At 37.0% G+C, this 20,096-nt stretch overlaps 1 protein-coding gene across 2 annotated transcripts; it reads right to left on the reverse strand.

Moving 5' to 3' along the window:
• Window positions 1-807: 807 nt before the first annotated feature.
• On the reverse strand, window positions 808-19,050 carry LOC121327472 (chromatin assembly factor 1 subunit B-like). 2 transcript variants are annotated; one of them, XM_041271539.1, is made up of 14 exons: window positions 18,951-19,050; window positions 17,466-17,601; window positions 16,892-17,024; window positions 15,449-15,566; window positions 15,049-15,152; window positions 14,773-14,869; window positions 14,004-14,088; window positions 13,707-13,800; window positions 12,878-12,947; window positions 12,546-12,637; window positions 11,372-11,531; window positions 5,771-6,211; window positions 2,627-2,712; window positions 808-2,278 (listed from the first exon to the last, which is right to left on the reverse strand). In XM_041271539.1, exons 2-14 carry the CDS (start codon window positions 17,589-17,591, stop codon window positions 2,118-2,120), a joined length of 1,767 nt encoding a protein of 588 aa, XP_041127473.1. In that variant the 5' UTR covers window positions 17,592-17,601; window positions 18,951-19,050; the 3' UTR covers window positions 808-2,117. The 2 variants fall into 2 exon arrangements, with proteins under 2 accessions (XP_041127473.1, XP_041127475.1); XM_041271541.1 differs by having other exon boundaries at window positions 2,187-2,278; window positions 2,600-2,712.
• Between the last annotated feature and the right edge of the window lie 1,046 nt (window positions 19,051-20,096).

The raw sequence follows: 20,096 nt of genomic DNA on the forward strand, positions 1-20,096 counted from the left end.
CAAACTTCAGTTTTTTAGCAGACTGAAGCAGATTTTCTTGCAGTATTTTCCTATATTTTGCTCCATCCATTCTTCCTTCAATTGTAACAAGATGCCCAGTCTCTGCTGATGAGAAACATCCCCACAGCATGATGCTGCCACCACCATACTTCACTTTAGGGATGGTGTCTTGAGGCATGGGCAGTGTTAGGTTTGCGCCACACATATCGCTTTGAGTTTTGGCCAAAAAGCTCTATCTTGGTCATATCTGACCACAAAACCTTTTCCCACATTGCAGCTGGGTCACTCTCATGCTTTCTGGCAAACTCCAGCTGCTCTTTCAGATAGTACTTTGAGTAACAGCTTCTTTCTTGCCACCCTCCCATACAGGCCAGTGTTATGCAGAGCTCTTGATATGGTTGACTGGTGCACCTTTATCTCTAACTTCTGTAGATTGCTCTTTGGTCTACATTTTCCTTCAGATTCACAGCCTTACCAATGATCCTTCAACAGTGGGGTTTTTATCCAGAAAATGTGACAGCAACTTTAATGGTTCACAAGTGGAGGCCAATGTTAAGGTAATTGTGTCCTCGTTAGGGCAAGTTCTTTCATCGGTGCAAACTGGGAGCTTCCACAGCACAGGAGTTGAATACTTATGCAAGCAAGATATTTCAGTTTTTTTATTTTTCTTAAAAATATTTCCCAACATAAAACCAATGTCAGCTTACAATAATTGATTTTGAGTTTCAGTGTTTTAAAATGAAATTTTGTTCTGTTTGATATTTTAATGTACCATTTGTAATTCATTAATATGAGAGAATTGGTCAGGGGTCTGAATACTTTTGCAAGGCACTGTTTGTACTTATCTGCTATTTAAATACCATTTTGTTTTCCACTTACTAAGAAAAAATACATACACTTGAAGTTATTTGTGTGATGTGTTAAGACTTTCATAGTATGCTCTGAGTCTCATCCATTGCTCTCCTGGGCAGTGTGCAGCTGCAACATTTCAATATAAAGAGCATCCCTCTGCAGCACTTCCTGCTGCACAAAAAACTACTGGAACTGTAATGACAATGGTACTAAAAAACAAATAATGGATTATATAATGACCCCCTGATCACTACACACTAAACATATAACTGTGTATGCTGTGACTTTTACTAGATATTAACAAGCATTTATAAATTACACCATTTTCAAAAAAAAAAAAAAAAAAAACACTGTGTTTGTGAATTTATTGTACCTGTTATTGGATTACATAAAGCTTGAGAATGGAATTGAATATGGATGTGGCCGATTACTCATCGCAAATCCAGCAGACAATTGCACTATATATAAAATCATGCCTACAAATACCCCCTATTGTCTTTCAATAAGAAAGGTACATGAAATAAAGGCACTGCTGCAAACGTTTTGTACACATGCTTACCTTCATCAACTTCAGCCAAACGTTTTCTTTAGGTTCTTACCAAAATCTTTTGCCAATTTGGAGCAATCCCTGCCCCACCTCCCACCATGTCACAACTGAATACGGGGTGTCACAGTCATTTTCAGCTACATACTAGAGATGCCATTGTGCAACTGCAGTCTCATTCATAAAATCCACAAAAACTGCAAGTGTTAATAGTTTTATATGAAGGGGGAAAAAAAGCATAATCCAAGACAAAGACATTTTAAACCATTGTCCTCAGAATATAAAAGTTTAAAATCCCTGTCTTTTCTCACAAGTTATATACAATTTTCTTTTATTTGTAAACTGCAAGTTTGTCTTGTTTTTCAAAATATCCAAAATGTGCTGTTAGCAGCAAGGCCCCAAACAGCAGCATATTATTTCAGACAGCTACAATACTTAAGATTGAAAGAAACCATACAAAATAACACCCCCAATACGTATTTTATACAAAGTTGGACATTAAAAACCTTAAGAGCAAACATGTTACCTTATGATTTAAAATAATTCCCCCAAAAAGAACAAAAAAAAAAGGGCCAGGTGACAGCATTTCAAGTGAAGAGTTCTGTTTTTCTTTCTTTTTTGTTGTTGTAATTAACAAGTTTTAGCAACCTGTACAAGGAAGTGCAAAGTACATGTTTGAGTCTCAGTATAAGAAACTAGCTAGAGTCTGTGCTTTGACAGTTCACTTGGTTTCGGGATCCTTGGGGGGTTGTCGCTGCATGGTGTTCTTGCTGCGGTCAGCGTGGTGTCGGTCGGGGGTCCCACAGACCTGGGACTCCTCTGTCTTGGGCCTCTTCGGCTCTGGAGGCTTGCAGAGCAGATCAGCTGGTGGGGACGGTCTCTCTGTAATCAACAAAGCCATACTTCATTAACAATCTTACATCATTACACAAATAAAAAGACAATATGGAATTCAAATTAATGGAAATATGCTGCTTCACCATTTAAAACAGATGCCACCAGTGGATAATTTGAAACTACACCACTCGGATTGGATAATGTTTATGGAAAAGGGTTAAGTTATCCTAGACAGTGTTTTTTGTTGACACTAAAAGATCCAAAACAATTACAAGAGTCAGAATATTGAATCTAAGTCTTAATATTAAAATTCAGGCATGAAAGTAGTAAAGTGCACATGAACTAGAAATAAAAAAGCACATTTACCTTGGAGCTTAAGACTGAATTACTAACCATGTTTTGCCTTTTCTGTAGAAGGTGGTGTAGAAATCACGGTATTAGACAGCACTGGAGATGCAACAGGGGTCAATGCTATTCTTCTACAGACAGAAAAAATAGAAAGAGGATAAGAAATTCAAAAAATAAAATACATATACGTGTATACTGCCAATCTTTAAGCAGATAAAATTACTATTATTTAGTCATTTAGCAGACGCTAAATGACTAGCAGACATCTCAGCCGAAGGTCAGCGCACAAGGTGGTTAAGTGACTTGCTCAGGGCCACACAGTGAGTGACTCTGCCATAATTCAAGGTAACAGATTAAGGACATGCATTTAGTAAACTTGAACCACTTTTTAATAATAAAATGCACCATTTCTAATAATTTAACAAATCTTTAACAAAATCATTTAAAAGTATTTGTTCTTTACAAAAGTACTGGCACCCCTCCTCTTTTTTTTTCATTATGGCTTTCAGAAGTATGACAGTTCTTAACTAGTATGTTACATCTTGTTGGTGAAACCTCGGCCCATTCTGTCTTGCTTATTTCCTTCAGCTCAGACAGACTGGATACACAATGCTTGACTACAGCTTTTTTTCAGATCTGTCCAAAGCATTTCTATTGGATTGAGATCTGAGGATAGCGAGGGCCATTTCAGAACATCCATCTTTATTTTCTTACAGAATTCCAGTTGGCTCGGTCATACGGTTTGGGTTGTTGTTGTGTTGGAAGATACACTGTCTGCCAATCACCTACGAGCAGATCGTATGTGTGTACTTTGAAGACTGAATGAATGCAGCCATGTATCCAAAACATTCTACAAATCACATGAACGTCTCCAGTCCCTGAACTGCTAAAACACCCCCATATCACGATTGAACCACCTCCATGTTTAACTAAGTACAAGGTTTTCTTCATTGAAGGCTTTCACTGTTTTTTAACCAAGACATAATGTGGTCCATTTTTGGGGAAAAGTTATAATAGTCTTACTCGACCAGATAATTTTGTTGAAAAATGCCTCAGATTCCTTTTCATGTGTCTTGGGAAATTTTAGAGTGTTTGATTTATTCATTTTATTTAGAAAGGTGTTTGCAGCAAGGTTCACATGCACCTCTGTTTAGGTGCTTTTGTACAGTTCTTTCATGCACAATTATGCATGATGCTTCCAGAACTTTCTTTAATTCCTTGGCTGTTACGCTTGGATTTTTTTTTAGCTGCTTAGACAATTCTTCTACCTGCTGCACATGTAGTTTTCTTTGGATATCCCCTTCTTTCAAGCATTTCAGCTGAATTTGTTCTGCAGTACTTTGATTATTGCTCCAATTGTGGATTTTGGTATTCCAGATTTCTTTGATACTGTTCTATAGCCATTTCCTTGCCAAAGCATTCTTCAACAGGTGTTGGAAATGACGACAGTTTTTTTCTGGCTATTGACTTTATAATGCAGCTTTGCTAATGAGCAATGGTTTTGAATCAATTAATATATTTTATTCAACTTTTAATGTAAAGGAGCAAATACATTTGTCAAACATTTGATATTGCTTAAGTGCTTTAAAAAAAAAAAAAAATGTTTGTTACACTACCAGAAATTGTGTATTTTGGTCTGTCAGATTAGTGTTTACTAAATGCTTGTATTTACATTTTTTTTTTACATTTATTTTTTTTTTTTTTAATTATTTTAATGAGCTTATGTGTCGGGAGCCAATACTTGTCAGCAATACCTATATATATATATATATATATACATTATATATATTTTGATATTTTATATATATATATATATATATATATATATATATATATATATATATATATATATATATATATATATATATATATATATATATATATGTATGTATGTATGTATATATATATATATATAGGTATTGCTGACAAGTATTGGCTCCCGACACATAAGCTCATTAAAATAAAAAAAAAACTAAATAAATGTAAAAAAAAAAATGTAAATACAAGCATTTAGTGAACACTAATTAATCTGAGACCAAAATACACAATTTCTGGTAGTGTAACAAACATTTTCACACACACAATTATCTTACGCCCTTTGCCATGTTACAGAATAGGTGACATGTTATTCTCTCCATGAGATCCCAATTCATGGTCATTTTAATAGTACAGTACGTTCAGTAATGCAAAGCCCTTTAACACACTGTTTGTTGCAATCAAGTTCTTTCAATACCAGAACCTTCAGCAAGGGCTGCTTTTTGCTAATGTACCATAGAAGCTTATCATAGAGACCTCCAGATCTTTGCAGTTAAGCAAACAGCAAGACTTATTTATACTGGTGTATCCTAACACCACAAAAAAACAAAAAACACAACTATAAAAAGGTGGATCTACATTGGAAGTGAGCGACGTGTGCCAATTTTTCTATCTACATCAAAAGCAAATATTTTAGCAGAAACTCACTGACCTTGTCCTTATCCCTATCGCTGTTCGCCCCCCCAATCCCACATAGACAGAGAAGGCCCTTTCACAACACCACTCACACAGAACAGACTACAGAATAAGCAAGCGAAGCCAACACACACCAAAGAAAGCTGCCACACACCCAGGAGAGGACCCTCTGACAGAGAAGAGGCAAAACACACACACAATCACACTTGCAGTAGTACAAAACAATACACCCCCAGTGCAGATAAACAGTACACAAACAATTTACTTAATTTCCCCTTGTCCACCCATTCCCACAGTTCATACTGCATTAAAGCTGTTGCAGGTGGGGCTTATCCTGGATCTGGGGTTGAGGCAGGGATTGGTGCTGTGCCTGGAAATAGTTGATCCTGGGTGTGGGCTGGGAACTGACTTTGCTTCCGATTGGTCCGTTTCACTCTAGTCACTTGCGACTGGCGGGAAATTAAACACATTTCTATTCCTGTGGAGTCGCTCGCGTCACCCATAATGGCCGTTCGCTTGGTGGTATAGATGCCACCACACATTCCAGTCACTTCTAAATTATTCGCTCATGTATCTCACTTCCAGTGTAGAGCAACCTTTAGATAGTATCATTAGAGTGCATGTACTTAAAATAAAAATATATAACATTACAATTTGTTTTTAGGTGATTTGGTCCATTTCAGTCATCAACTGTACATAATTATAAAACATGCGTTTGAACAGTGCTGATGTTTTTACCTGGGTGTGGGTCCTGTTGGAGTGCTAGGTTTGCTCCAGGCCTCTAGTGTGTTGAGAGTGATCCTGCGAGGCTGGCTGCCTTTGCCACTCAGGGGCTTCATGTCTTTAGAAGCAGGAGTGCTTGGGATTGCCCTGGTGCTGAGAGGGGTGGAGGGGGTCTCCTTCCCTGGCACAGTTCTGGATGGAGTCCCCTCCAGCAAGGGGCTGACAGCACCAATATCGCTGTTCCTGCCACTCGCTGGGCTGGCTTCCACTGACCTAGGCACTGGTGATGCGGTCCTCTGTACTTTCTTTATCTTTTTCTCCACTGCTGCACCTGGGGTCTGCATTTCAAATACAGGCTTCTGTTTCAAAGGGGTTCCCAGCTCTCCATTTTCAAATGTTACAAAGGAACAGTACCCGTCTGTGGAGGACACAGCCAGGAAGGAACCATCCTTTGACCTGTTTTAAAAAACAACAAAAAAAAAAAACAGTTTAAAACCCAATCTGGTCAATTCCATGAGTCTGTTAATCTAATAGAGCAAGTCATCAATATCAGCCTAATAATTTTTTTTTTTTTTATGACAAATGGTATGATCACATTGTGTGCAGATATTCGTCCAAGATGAACATTAATATCAGCGTTCTGTTCCGACTGATGCAAATCTTGCATCTCTGTATTGCTCTTGCTGAGCTCACCTGTAACTCAAGGCCTTTGAAGACCTGCCACTTCTCCCACTTACTGTGAGCATCAGCCGGTTATAAACGTACTGAATATAAAATTACTATTTTTAATTTGGAAAGAGTTTTTATTTTTAATTCACTTGAATGAGAAAGCACAGTGATTTTTCAATTTAGTTTTTTTCTTCTTGTGCTTCATTTTTGTTTGCTGCAGTTTGCAATGGTGAAACATATGTTTGGCTTGGCTAACGCAGACAAGACAGTAATTCTACAATTCTATGGTTATGGCAGGGAAAGGACTCATGCAGTAACAAGTCAGTGAAGAAGGCAGACTAGTGAAAATGAGAGAGTTACGATTCCCCCAAAAACTCCTTTAAACCTAGTGAACAACTCTCAAACCAACAACACAGGTAAAAACTATATTTGTGTAGCTCTGTGTTTGTTTGTTGGTATGGGGATGGGAGTCAGAGTGAAAATGTGCTCCATACCTCGACTTGCTGTAACCAAGAACTGTGGACAGTCACTAAAATAACTGCAGTACCCCTGGTGTACATTGTAGAGCCAAGAAGGCTTCTTCCAGCCTTGAATATGACAATATTCTGTGATTGGAGAGTGGGAGATGCTTTACATTACTATAGCAGTAAGGAATGCAATATTACAATTTCTTTATTTGCATCAGTGCGGTATCACTACAATTTCTTTTTATACATTTTTGGACTTTTTTTTGGGGGTTTAAAATATTTTGGGAGTGTGTCGGTCAACTTGGAAAGAGAGTGCACAAGCAAGCATTTTATTTTTTGTTTAATTTAATTTATTATATATAATATATATATCAAGATATATATTATATATATATATATATACTAGATATATTATTATATATTATGATATATATAACTGACTAAACTCGCCTATGTTATAATATATTATATGGATCTTCGAAACCTTAATTTATGTACCCATCGACTTCTAGCTAACGTGTTACCAATGTTTACCTTTATTACCATAATTACTGTTAGTTTGAGTTTTTGTATGGAACAGAAAATAATCATAAATTAGTAAGCGGTAATGTTACTGAATACATGAGCAGAAATGTAAATAAATATTAACTTTACATCGACGACGATTATCAACAAAATGTTGAGAAAATGACAGTAGCGGTGGGAGACACGCCTGGGCTACAGAGGCAGAAGCTGTTGCTGCATTAGACAGAATAAACTGACCAGTAAATGTTTACGTAAAGTTTGTAGGTTTAAGTTTTAAAAACATAAAGGAACAGAAACTTCAGTTTCACTTAAAAGTAATGATGGATACATATTAAATCTGTCGACTGCAAATGATCAGACTCAATGCAAAAAACAAATACATTACACACAAAGGGAAAATAATGCAGGACAGGGATGTATGGAAAAGCATCAAATAATATTAATGACGAGGTACCTCAAAATCAAGTATACAAAAATAAGCATTGCAGAAATAGATTAAATAAAGTCCCAAAGGAATTGATGTGGAGGCAATATTTAATGTATCTGATAAAATATTAACAGCCTCACAGAAAGCATTACTAGGGAAGGGACTGACATTTGTTCCAGCAAAAACATACATAAATAAGGATAAAGACCAGCATATAAAGGTTCTGGGGTGGTAGTAATGAAAAGTTGATTATATGAAAGCAGTAGGGACTGAATTGCAAAATATTAATACATATGAAGTACAAACTAATAACATTAATATCATACTAAAAGAAGTGAACAACCTTAGCAGATGGATTGTATACAAATGGATTTATATCAAAAGAATTAAAATTACATGCTCCCTGAAAATCCAAGACCAGGTTTGGTTAAAGGTAACCCGAAAATGCACAAAGATAAACACCCAATGCGAATGACTGTTAGAACAATTGCTAACCCAGCATACGTTATTGCAGAAATAGCCAAGAGGCAGTTGCAGCCGCATGTTGAAAGTTCATCTAGCTATGTTAAAATACAACACATCTTCTGAATAGGATTAACAGATTACAAAATAAACTTCCAGAGAATACTATTTTATTTTGCATGGATAGAAACTCCCTGTACACCAGTGTTCCTAGTAATGTAACTTTAGAGGCATGCAAAGAGGCACTGGATAACAGAAAAGATAACATAATACCTGCAGAAGAAATATATATTAAATATCTTACATTTGGAAAAAAAATGGTTTCAAGCAGAATAGGTTCAAAGTTAGGCATGCACTTTGCAAGCCCATATGAGTAAATGGGAGGATATGTTATTGTGTAAAGGACACAAGAAACCTTTAGAACACATGACACATGGATGACATTTTCAGAATAAGGTAGGCTGTATTAGAAGGTTCTAAGATTCGTTTCCTAGTCAGGAATTCGAAGATTGTTTTAAACCTTCCACGGTTTTTTCTTTTTTCTGTTAACAGAAATCATTTGACAGTGTGTTAATACTATAAATCACACATTAAATGTCACTCACATGCAAAATTTGATTTATTTGTAGAACGCACATTACTTAAACAGTTGTTGTGTTAAAATTCACTACCAAATACGTAGCAACTCTATATGGCACCGCTGTTATATGAAGCAGGGTATATTATGCCAAAACACTAGGCGGCTACTTATAGCGGTTGTAGCGCTTCAGTAAAAAATTTACTGAATACCTAGTATGTGCAAGACAGTGCAAGAGAAATGCTATGGTAGAATATGTTTGAAAAATACAAAATATACGCTAACACTAATCATTTCAATTTCAAAAAAACTGAGCACCATCCGTAAGTCCCTCCCCCCTCCAACTCATGTTAAACAGAGGCTACTTTCTTCATTTGCCATCTCGACAGCAAAGCACTGTATAGCAAAGCTGTACTGAAAGAAATGTCTCGAAACCCCTCTGCTGTTAGGGATTTTTTCAAGTTGTTCAAGCATTTGTTGATGTATTATGGATTCACATCTAATCTCTGGGTTCACTTTACAATTGTAACTTCACAGTAGTAGTAGTAGTAGTAAAATGTGCCTGTGACTGATAACCTGCTTGGAACGGTGACTTAAATTAAGTTTGTTTTGCTTAAGTCCGCTGCAATGCAAGCTTACTCGCAAGCAGCATCAATTAAGTGTAAATAAACAACATGTATTTTTGAAAAAAACATGGCTACTGTTCTATAATGTATTTTTAAACTACATATGAATGTAGTATTCCATTTATATGGAATATAAAATAGGATTTTCAATCAAATATAAACAAGTAGCCATGGTGATGTTTGTTTAAGTGTAAGTCCGTTTTGTTTGTCTGTTTATTTTGGCATGAAGTGCCCTGCACTGTTTTTGTTTAAATCTTTTATTTGTTTTGAAATAAACCAGCGCAAACAAGCACTTTTAACATATGCTGTGTGTTTTCTTCTGGTCTGACATCACCACTGAAGCCAACCTGTCACAGCTACATAATCTCAGACACAATAGAACGGCTGGGGATAGGAGTGTCAATGCTTCTGAGGTATTGAAACCAGACTGCAAAGACATCACTTGAGGAGGAGGAGGAGGGGGCAGAGCCAAGAGTTAGGTCACTCTTACTTACATTTCCCCAATTGGCCAGAATATCTTGTAGGGGAGTGTTATGGAAGATGTCAACAAACATTATGCATATTTAGTGGTAACTCCAGACGGAGATATAGGAGCTCCACTTTTTTTTGTATTTTCCCCCCTGCAAACCATTGTATCACAGCTGCTACCACAGTAACTAATGATAACACCCCTCCAGAGAAGGTTACCAATTGTCCAGCGCTGTTTGTCCTGATCACATGCCCAGCTCCGGTGACCCAGACCTCGGAACTGAATCAGAACAGCCGCTCACTGGGTAAACAAAGTGGTGTGCAAAGCACAAAGCCACTGCCAAAAGAATCTCCTCCAGTAGATAACACGAGGGCTTGCATAGCAAACAAATGCCCATTATTTCTTCTGCACCCCAAATACTTAGATGGAGCAGCACAGAATACAAGTGGGTATACCTTCAGAAGGATTTGATTTAGGAAAAAAAAAAAAAAAAAAAAAAAAAAAAAAAACAAAACAATGTTTTAATAATAAAACATAACTACTACTATGTCCACACTTCCCAGCTTTACGAAACAAGGAAAAATGCAGGACATCTGATCCTTCTGCGTCATTTCCCTTTATACTATCGTGTGGTGTCATGACGCACAGATATAAAAGACCTTCTGGAAGAAGGGGGCGGTTTGTCCATGTGTTTCCTAGCCTGACAACCGAAAGGTTCTATTGTGTGGAGTCCACAAACTGGCAAGAATAGTTTTTAATGTAAAACAAAGTTTTTTGTACAGTAGTTCAAAGTAACATTACAGTGAAAATGTAAGGCTGTAGTTAATGCATACCCCATAAGTTAGCATTTATGTACAGCTCTGGCCAAAAGTTTAGCATCACCTAGAATCTTAGGATTGAGAAATCATTAAAAAAAATATGAACGTAATTCAGATATTTTATTTAACATCTAAATAGGAAACTACAAAATGATATCGCAAGTGTCTACCGGAAGCCATAACAGCAGTACAGTATTTCAGGTTAGATTTCAAAATGTCACATTTTCCAATTGTTGTCAGTTTTTTGGTAAGTATATGGAAAACTGCAAAGCTGTGTGTAATTCAATATCTTATGGCAATACTATTCAGCAGGTTTGACTATGAAGCAAAATGAGTTAATTCTATAGTGTGATAACTTTTGGCCATAGCTGTACATTATTTATTGAAAAGTCTACATGACTTCAAGGTAACGTTGCATTTTATTCACATGGTGTCTAAACTGGAGAGTAAATTACTCAATGACCTTATCTGGAGCTCTATCTCTATTCATTTTTTAAAATCATTAGACAGGCCTTTTTTAAAACTTAGATAATGATAGATAGAGCTAGAGACAGAAACCTACTAAAATCTACTCACCAGGTGACGTCACTCAGTGTGTGATAGTGGATATTTGAAATGTAACCAAAGGGGATAGATTGCTGAGTATCGTACAGGAACACTGAATCTTCAGAAGCAACTGCAAACACCAGTCGATAGGGCAGGTTAAAAATATTAGACTGTTTCTGTGAGGAATCATCTGTGGGGGGGAAGAATCCAAAACAAAAAACACATCAGCATGAGATATTTAATACTAGGGGTGTATTAGATGGTTCAAAGGTTCGTTCGCTAGCCAGGTGTAAAAGACAGTGTAAGAAGTGCTATGGTAGAATATGTTTGAAACATACAAAATATATACGCTAACACTAACCATTTAAATTTTGAAAAAACTGAGTACGGTCCATCCCTCCTCCCTCCAGCTCATGTTTAACAGAGGCAAATTTCTTCATTTGCTATCTCAACAGCAAAGTGTTGTATAGCAAAACTGTACTGAAAGAAACATCGAAACCCCTCCGCTGTTTGGGATTTTGTTTGTTAAATGCCCAGACGACCAAAAAAAAAAAAAAAAAAAAAAAAAAAAAAAAAAAAAAGTCGAAAGCAAACTGTTGAAGCGTTTGTTGATGTATCATGGAGCCACATCCAATCTCTGGGGTCACTTCAAAACTAAGTTCATATTAGCAGTCGTAGTAGTAAAATGTGCCTGTGACTGATAACCTGCTTGGAACTGTGACTGTTAAATTCAGTTTGTTTTGCCTAAGTCCACTGCAGTTAGTGCTGCTGCAATGCAAGCTTACTCGCAAAGCAGCATCAATTACGTGTAAATAAACAATGTGTATTTTTAAACTGCATATGAATGTTTTATTCCACGTATATGGCTTACCTGTAAAACAATAGGACTTTCAATCAAATAAACAAGTAGCTATGGTGACGTCACCAGTAAATCATGCAAATTAGTACCATCAAAGGTTCAAACCTTCCTTCGGTAATGGGTTCCGAACCTTTGAAGGTCAAAATGTACATGATACATGAGAATTCAAAGAGACAAAAAAATATATATATATTTGGTTAAAAGTTCTTCCATGTCATACAAAATGTGACTAGGATTTGGTTCTTGCACACGCACATACATACTTTTGCAAGTTTCTCAAGAACCTGGTGAACCTTCGCTACTAGCAAGTAACACATTGCCTCTCAGTGATTGCTGACACAGCACCTTTGTTGAAGGATGATCTCAGTTCAAAGAAGACAGGACAGCAGCGTACAGCCAGAGTTGCCTTGGCAGGGCACGGAAGGTGAGCTATAGGCCTGAAAACAAAGGCACAGAAGACAGCACGTTAAGGAACTTTCCATTTGGCATGTCCTTCCTCATTAAATACAGAAATAAAGAATAAGTAAATCCAGCTTGTTTTTTTGTATCTAGCATTATCGGTACACAGAGCAGATCCTGGTTACGCTACGGCAAAACCTTAACTTCCAGTTCAGTTCACTAAATTTAAAAAAAAAAGGATCTATCTATATGGGGAGTTTGGGCTAAAAAAACCATACCTTTTCAAGTTTTTCCTTGAGAAAACATATGTTGTGTTTGTGACATTTTCTCCTGCTTCAACACACCCAGCTGTAAAATAAATAAATAAAAAACTATAATTAAAATTACTTTTTCCAGGAGGTGCCTGTCAGAAATACAGGACATGAGGCAGTTTCTCAAGAAGGATTTTAGAACTGCCAGAAACTCCTGAATAGACTATGTGCTTGTCACTTGAATGTGCAATACAAAAACACACACACACATTAAGCCCGCCACTTAAGCTACTTTGACCTTTTTGCAACAGGAATGCGACAAGCGGCCTAATAATGTTAATTAACCGATTCAGGGGTTCTACTGTGTTTTGTAAATTAAGGTCACAGATCCAGATTTTTAGTCAATACTTTCTGTGAGCAACACAACTGGGGTTAAAACAATGTGACACTGAAGCACTTAATGTAATGGATACCACTAATATTGGAATTGTTTTGAAAGAATAGAATACATCTGTGTACCAACTGCAAATAAATCATTTCATAGCATGTGAGGTCACTGACATGGCCAGAGGTTAAAAAAGGGGCAGTGAATGGGTATTATTTTCTTTATACAGGTAATAGAACATAACTTTAAAAATCAAAGAATACAGCCGTGTACCAGACATGAAGACAAACTCAAACTGTACTGTTTTGCCAGAGATTCCAGAATATTAAAAAAACAAGTTGCAAGCTGAAATGGTTTTAGACATTTGCATTTGTACTAGCAGCAGATATAGAATTTATTTCAAGCTCCCATCACAGGGTTGTTTAATAATACAGCATTCAGAGGAATAAAACCCACACATATTGCCAATACCTGGGACGAGAAGCAAGGACCCATCTGGTGTGAAAGTGAGTCTACGGAAGAAAGACCTCATGCTGTCATCGTGGAACATTCGATAATTTCTCACCTATAAAAACACAGACAGAATTAAAATCAAACATTAAGTGTAAGCTTCTATTTTAGAATGTGACTAAATAAATCCCCCTGACAAATTACAGTAAGGAACATACTGGTGTTTGGACTGTTTAGGGATTAATAATGTTCAGTCTTAAAGGACTAGGATGGTTTTATGCCAAAGGCAATCTGGTATGTAAAACAAAAACTACTTGCCTCTCCTCCTGTCACTGCCGCAGATAACATCTTACTGACACTGTAGGTTTTTTTTCTGGTCTGTGTGCTGTAAACCCTCATTACCCTAGGCAAACACAGGTTAGTAAGCAGATACAGTGCGATTGTAGCAACAGAACAATGCTTCAAGAGGTTCAAACTATCATTACACAACAAAAAAATTAAGTTACCGGGGCACCGTTTACTGTCTGAAATGACCAGAGGGTAACATATGGCAATGAAACAGTACAAAACGGTTACATTTTATTGACCTACAGCTATGTTGAAAAGTTTTGCATCACCATAGAATTAACTAATTTTGCTTCACAAAGTTGAATGAAACCTGCTCAATAATGTTAACATATTAAATGATATACCAGTTTGTTGTTTTCCATAGACTTAATCAAAAACTGACACATTGAAATTTGACATTTTGGAATCCAGCAAAATACTGTACTACTATTATGGCTTCTAGCAGACTTTTGCAAAAATCATTTAGTAGTTTGATTACGTGATGTTAAATAAAATATCTAAATATATCTCCTCTTTGTTTATTTCATTGTCTCAAACCCTAAAATTGTAAATGATGTAAAACTTTTGGCCATAGCTGTAGAGAACCATGCACTAAACAGAAGTCAATATGTGAGAGTTAACTATGTACTGCACACACACCAACAGACGAGTGACAATAAAATAGTTTTCTATAGAAGTACAAGCCTAGATGAGAAAGGAGAGCAACTAGTTGTAAATGATGAGCAGTCACTGACGATACCTGTCACAGCTGAGGGTGGTGATGTACTGTCCCAGTGGGTCCCAGGTAACTCCCTGCACATAGCTCTTGTGCTCATTAAAAACAGTCATTTTCTGTCCTAAAAAGATTAGAACAGTAGAGGTAGAAAGCGAGTTCCGATTCTTATTTTGCTTGTTAATATATTAAAGTACTAGTTCCTACTAATCAAAAATCCCCTACTAATAAAGAAACACTTTTGAGATAATTTAGAATTTATAATGACTCTGCGTATAAAGATTGTACATAGTATTAAATCACCTTTATTGACATCCCACATAATTGCAGTATTGTCCACAGATCCAGAGACCATGAAGTTCCCATCAGCTGTCCAAGAAATATCATACACATCTTCTATGTGACCGCTGTATTAAGATGAAAGCATTATCTTTTTGCATGCCAAAAACTGAAATCTACAGCATATCAATATACATTAAAGAATAAGGGGCTTCAATATTTTTATTATTATTTTGAAAACTGTCAAGATTTTTGCAATACAAAAAAACAGTGGATTGTCTGTTGACGCGTTCAGGGGGTTTGAACATTCAGTTCTGGAACTTCTATTCAGTTCTGGTTGTCTGTCACAGTAATAATCTAGGTTTGATCAACCAAAGTGTCTTTATATTAGTAAGGTGACACTAGCTGCCTCACTGATCCTTACCGCAATGTTTTGACAACAGTCCAGTATTCTTTGTTAAGCTGAGCATCTTCATCCTCTTGGAAGGCTGGCTGCTCTGGTTCCTTGCTGTCATTGAGCTTCCATAGCAAAATTGCAGCATCTACATATACATATGTGCAGAACAGCACACAAATAAGTCAGTTTGTAGAGACTAATTTGAAAAAGCATTTTACACTAAAATAAATTCTAACAAGTCGTTATTTCTGTTTGTTTTTTGTTGCCAAGTTCTGCAAGCAGCACTAGAGGGCTCTCGACACTTGCACAGCTTTCCTGATGATATAAGAGTTGAAGGACTTGGAGCACGACAGTGGGGACCCACACAGGAAGAAATCTTGTAAGTGACAAAATTGAAAAATAAGACCTTATAAACTTAATCAATCCAACACTTTAAAACTGCCAATTACAGTGCTTTCATGTGTATCTGAACTTGAAGTCTGACTTGCAAATTAGCCTTTAAATAAGGAATTTAAAAAATAAATTAACGTCAGCCATGGCTGTGTGGGATAACATTTTGTTGTTGCAAGCAGCAGAATTTGTTTTTATGGAAAAGTAAACAGTGACTAATATCAGCATTTAGTGGAGCAGCCTGACAAGATGGATGGAAGTACTGTGGTAAACCATATTACTGATATTGACAACATTAATGAAAATGTGGGTGTGACAGGATAGCCGGGAGGACAGAGACTCGGAGACAATAAACTGCAGTCAAACAAACTGCTGCGCTGTTTAATCAACAAAAATGAAAGGTCAAACAAAACACAAATCTCACACACAATAAACACTTACAAAATAACTGGCACAAGGGCCAAACAAAAGTTTAAACAAAACTGTTCAGGCTGGGCAGAGCCTTCACTGAACTTTGTAGTAACAACCAAACACAGTAACACTCACCCCAAAAACACCTCCACCAAACAAAGGAATTTCTCCTCTTTTAAAGCATGTGGCTGGATTAATTAATTATTCAATTAGCTCCAGCCACATTCTCACATGTATTTTGGCAGGGGTAGGAAATTAACTCCATCCCTGCCAACCACCACCAAAACTCCACACAACAATATTTATAAACCGGGCGCTGCCCTGCCACATTGGGTTACCATGATCTTGCCCTGATCCCTTCATTTAACAAACGCCATCAATAACTTAAAATTGCACTCAAAATGAGACATACTGCATACAGAAGGGAATAGGACTCCCACTGCATACTCTGATGAATTTCAACCTTCAGCTGAATTAAACACAGCTGAGCAGTTTTCATGTTCAACACAGGTATAGAAAAATATAATTACATTGAAAAGGTTTGACTTATACTGACAATCACTTTAACACGTGTTGATGGTGCATTATTAGTTAGTTTGAAAAGGCTATGTGGATGTTATTGTTTTAAAATTGTGTTTAAAAAAAAAAATACCAGTTTTCCTTCCTTACCATCCCCTCCAGATGCCAGGAGCTCAGAGTTAGGGGAAAACCGCACCACATTCACAGCTTTCGAGTGGCGGGCCAGGTTAGACAGGAACTCCACAATGGCCTTTCCATCGGGTCCCTTTTCAATCTTCCACATCTGTGAAGGCAAACACTATTTAATAGAGAAAAGTAACCAGATTTAAAAAGTAATGCTATGCAAACAGATTCCTCACTTAATCCTACAATCAAGCTCTGCACCGATGCAAATGTAACAGTTCTCTTTTGAAAGAGCTAGTCCACACAGATATTTGTCACCCACAAAACTACCTGCTAGTATCCGTTTCTTGGCATTGTAGGCTATGGCTCGTTCCTGCTCAAGTGCACCAAATTCTTGGGCGGCGTTTCAACCATTTGTGGAAGTTGAGGAACCCCCACTGGTGCACTTGAGCTGAATTAATAAACTGTTTAGAGCCAGATACTTATAGACTGTTTTCAGATATATAATTATGGTGGACACCCAAGAACCTCAGTATTTACCCCAGCCTTTAAATCACCTTAAATATATTATAATAATAATAATAATAAATAATAAACTTGCCCGAACTGTGGTGTCCACACCTGCAGTCGCCAACCGGTTGATTTTCCCATCAGCTCCATGCTGGAAGTCAATGCTGTATACAGGTTCTTTATTATGCCATGCTATTTCACAAGTGATAACCTTCATTCTGTTTTGCCTGCAACAAATATGTAAAGCTCTCAGCTTAAATACAGCAAAACATATCATGCCATCTATGTGCCAGTCAGACACGGACAGTACTGTCACAGAGCAGTCAGATTACATTTAGTGTTTATTTAAAAAAAAAAAAAAAAAAAAAAAAAAAAAAATCAAAAAAAAAAACAGTTAAAAGATACATGTAGTACACATACGTAGGAACGACTTGGCTGAACACAACGTTTACCTGCAGGGACATTTTCCATTATATGAAAGCCATAAGTCTGTTGCCCTGTCTTGTAACTGGTAACTGGTAACTGGTTCAATCATCCTGTTAGTAGCAGGGAATATAAAGATTGCAATTCTCATTGTTGTTTATAACTTACATCGTGAGCTCATGCAACTGCCCGTCAGCACTTGAGCCCTGGGTTTGAAAGTGCCTTGGTACACTCATGTGCTGGTCTCAAAGGCAGTACACAATGGATGGATCTGGAGACACTTATAGTCCTATTCAATGAATCAACCTGGATGAAATCTGATTACTTCAGTATGCTGCGCAGCCAATCTGATCCCAGTCACCAACACTAAAAATGTAAACTTGTAAAATGTATTTCTTTTTCTGAACATACATTTCATTTCTGTAGAATACCAGTATATTTTTTTAAACACGTTTTAGTTTTAAAAACTACTAAAAGGAACCTACACAGCAGAGTTTGTGTAAACCTGTGGAAATATGATCCAGACTGGTGATGTAAGCGAAATTGTGGGTACTACAAAACTCCACCGTGCCTACACAACGCAATCCGTGTGGCCTTCCTTACTCTGCACACATTAAAACACACGGACTGTGAATTACAACATGTCAGGATTGTACGTAACCAGACGATATCCCTGCAGTTGAAGGAACACAGAATCTTTCACTGAGATAACGTAAAATAAAACTACGTAACTCTACAAATCAATGTAAATGCACAAAATCACAAACCGGAGACTGACGTTAAGCTTAAACGCATTATCTCGACCCTAAAAAACATACTGTCATACTTAGACCGGATAACATACGCTGTTAAAATGAAACGTTATGTGGATAGCGTTTAAATATAAAACTGACACTTGCTGACATATATTAAGGTTAATAGGAATAATTATGAATAACAAATCTGAATAAAATAAATACAATGTATTTTCTCTCCTATGTGCAGGGTATGCTGCTAGTACTGACATAAAAGGTGAATGTATTTTGTTCTTCTACGTCTCAAAGTTTAGATCATACACCGATATATAATTTTCTTATCCCAGTTGTCATGACTTCTTTAGTACCGTTACGTGTGTAAAACCCACGAATATAAAGTGACAGTTTAATAAACTCACCCAGTTGAAGAGCTCTCTCTACCCCTTCCTGTACTTTTCCCGATCCACAGAAATTCTAAACAAAGTTAGTTTCCCGCGCGCTCAGACCCCGGTTTGTCGCTTTCTGAGAACCGCAGACAAAGAGCCGTAAAGCGGCGCAGCAGAGCCAAGGGTATGAAATACTGCACAGCACCACCCACTGCACTGGGTGACTCCCTGGATTCTCTAAAACGTGTATGTTAGTCAATATCTTTAACTAAGCTCCACTTTAATTAAAAGTATAAAACCCAACTCATATAGTCATAGTACCGCACCAAACTGTAAAAATGTCCAAACAGCAACATTAGCAGGTTTTAGACTGTATTGACCTAGTATAGTAGCCTTACACAAGGATACAACAGTGACCAATGTAAGTAAGAATAAAATAACACAACTACACAGAAAAAGGCTGATCTATGAAATGTAGTCTGGGGGACTAAATTTCGCTTGACAGCGTGATTCTTTCAATGAAGGACTGTATTGCTTAGTTTTGTTTTTGTTGAGGCTGGGCCATTCTATTTGCTCTTTCTCAATATGATTACACGCAGTGTATCAGAGTTCACACTCTGGCTAATGCAGGCTTTACTAAAATATAATGGGTATACACAGATACTTGAAAACGCACAACAAAAAGTACAACAAAGCCTTTTATAACACTGTTATGCTATACATGATGTCTATGGTACTTGTGTTGTGCTAACCCTCAGAACAGGGCTGACCAGCCCTGGTCCTAAAGAGCCACCATCCTGCAGGTTTTATAGGTAACCCTTAAATTATCAATGTATTTAATTTCTGAGGAATGGAATTTGTTGATCAATTTAGCAAGTTAAAGTGTGCATTAAATCAGAAGTAGTCAGCTCTGGTCCATGAGAGCTGCGGGGTGTTCAGGTTTTTGTTCAGAGTTCTGTCTAAATTCCTTAATTAAACAAATTACTTAAATTAAAAAAAAAAAACTGCTTAACTAGTCAAAATTAAATTGTTCCAAGTCTTTAGAAATTGATGATTAAGGGTTACCTATAAAACCTGTTGGATTGTGGCTCTCCAGGACCAGGGTTGGCCACCCCTGCTCTATAAAAGGTACAATCCCAAAACCTGCAGGTTGCTGTACCATAATGAATCCTATTCAGT

This window comes from Polyodon spathula, chromosome 15 (assembly GCF_017654505.1).
Source record: "Polyodon spathula isolate WHYD16114869_AA chromosome 15, ASM1765450v1, whole genome shotgun sequence".
NCBI classification, from domain to species: domain Eukaryota; kingdom Metazoa; phylum Chordata; class Actinopteri; order Acipenseriformes; family Polyodontidae; genus Polyodon; species Polyodon spathula.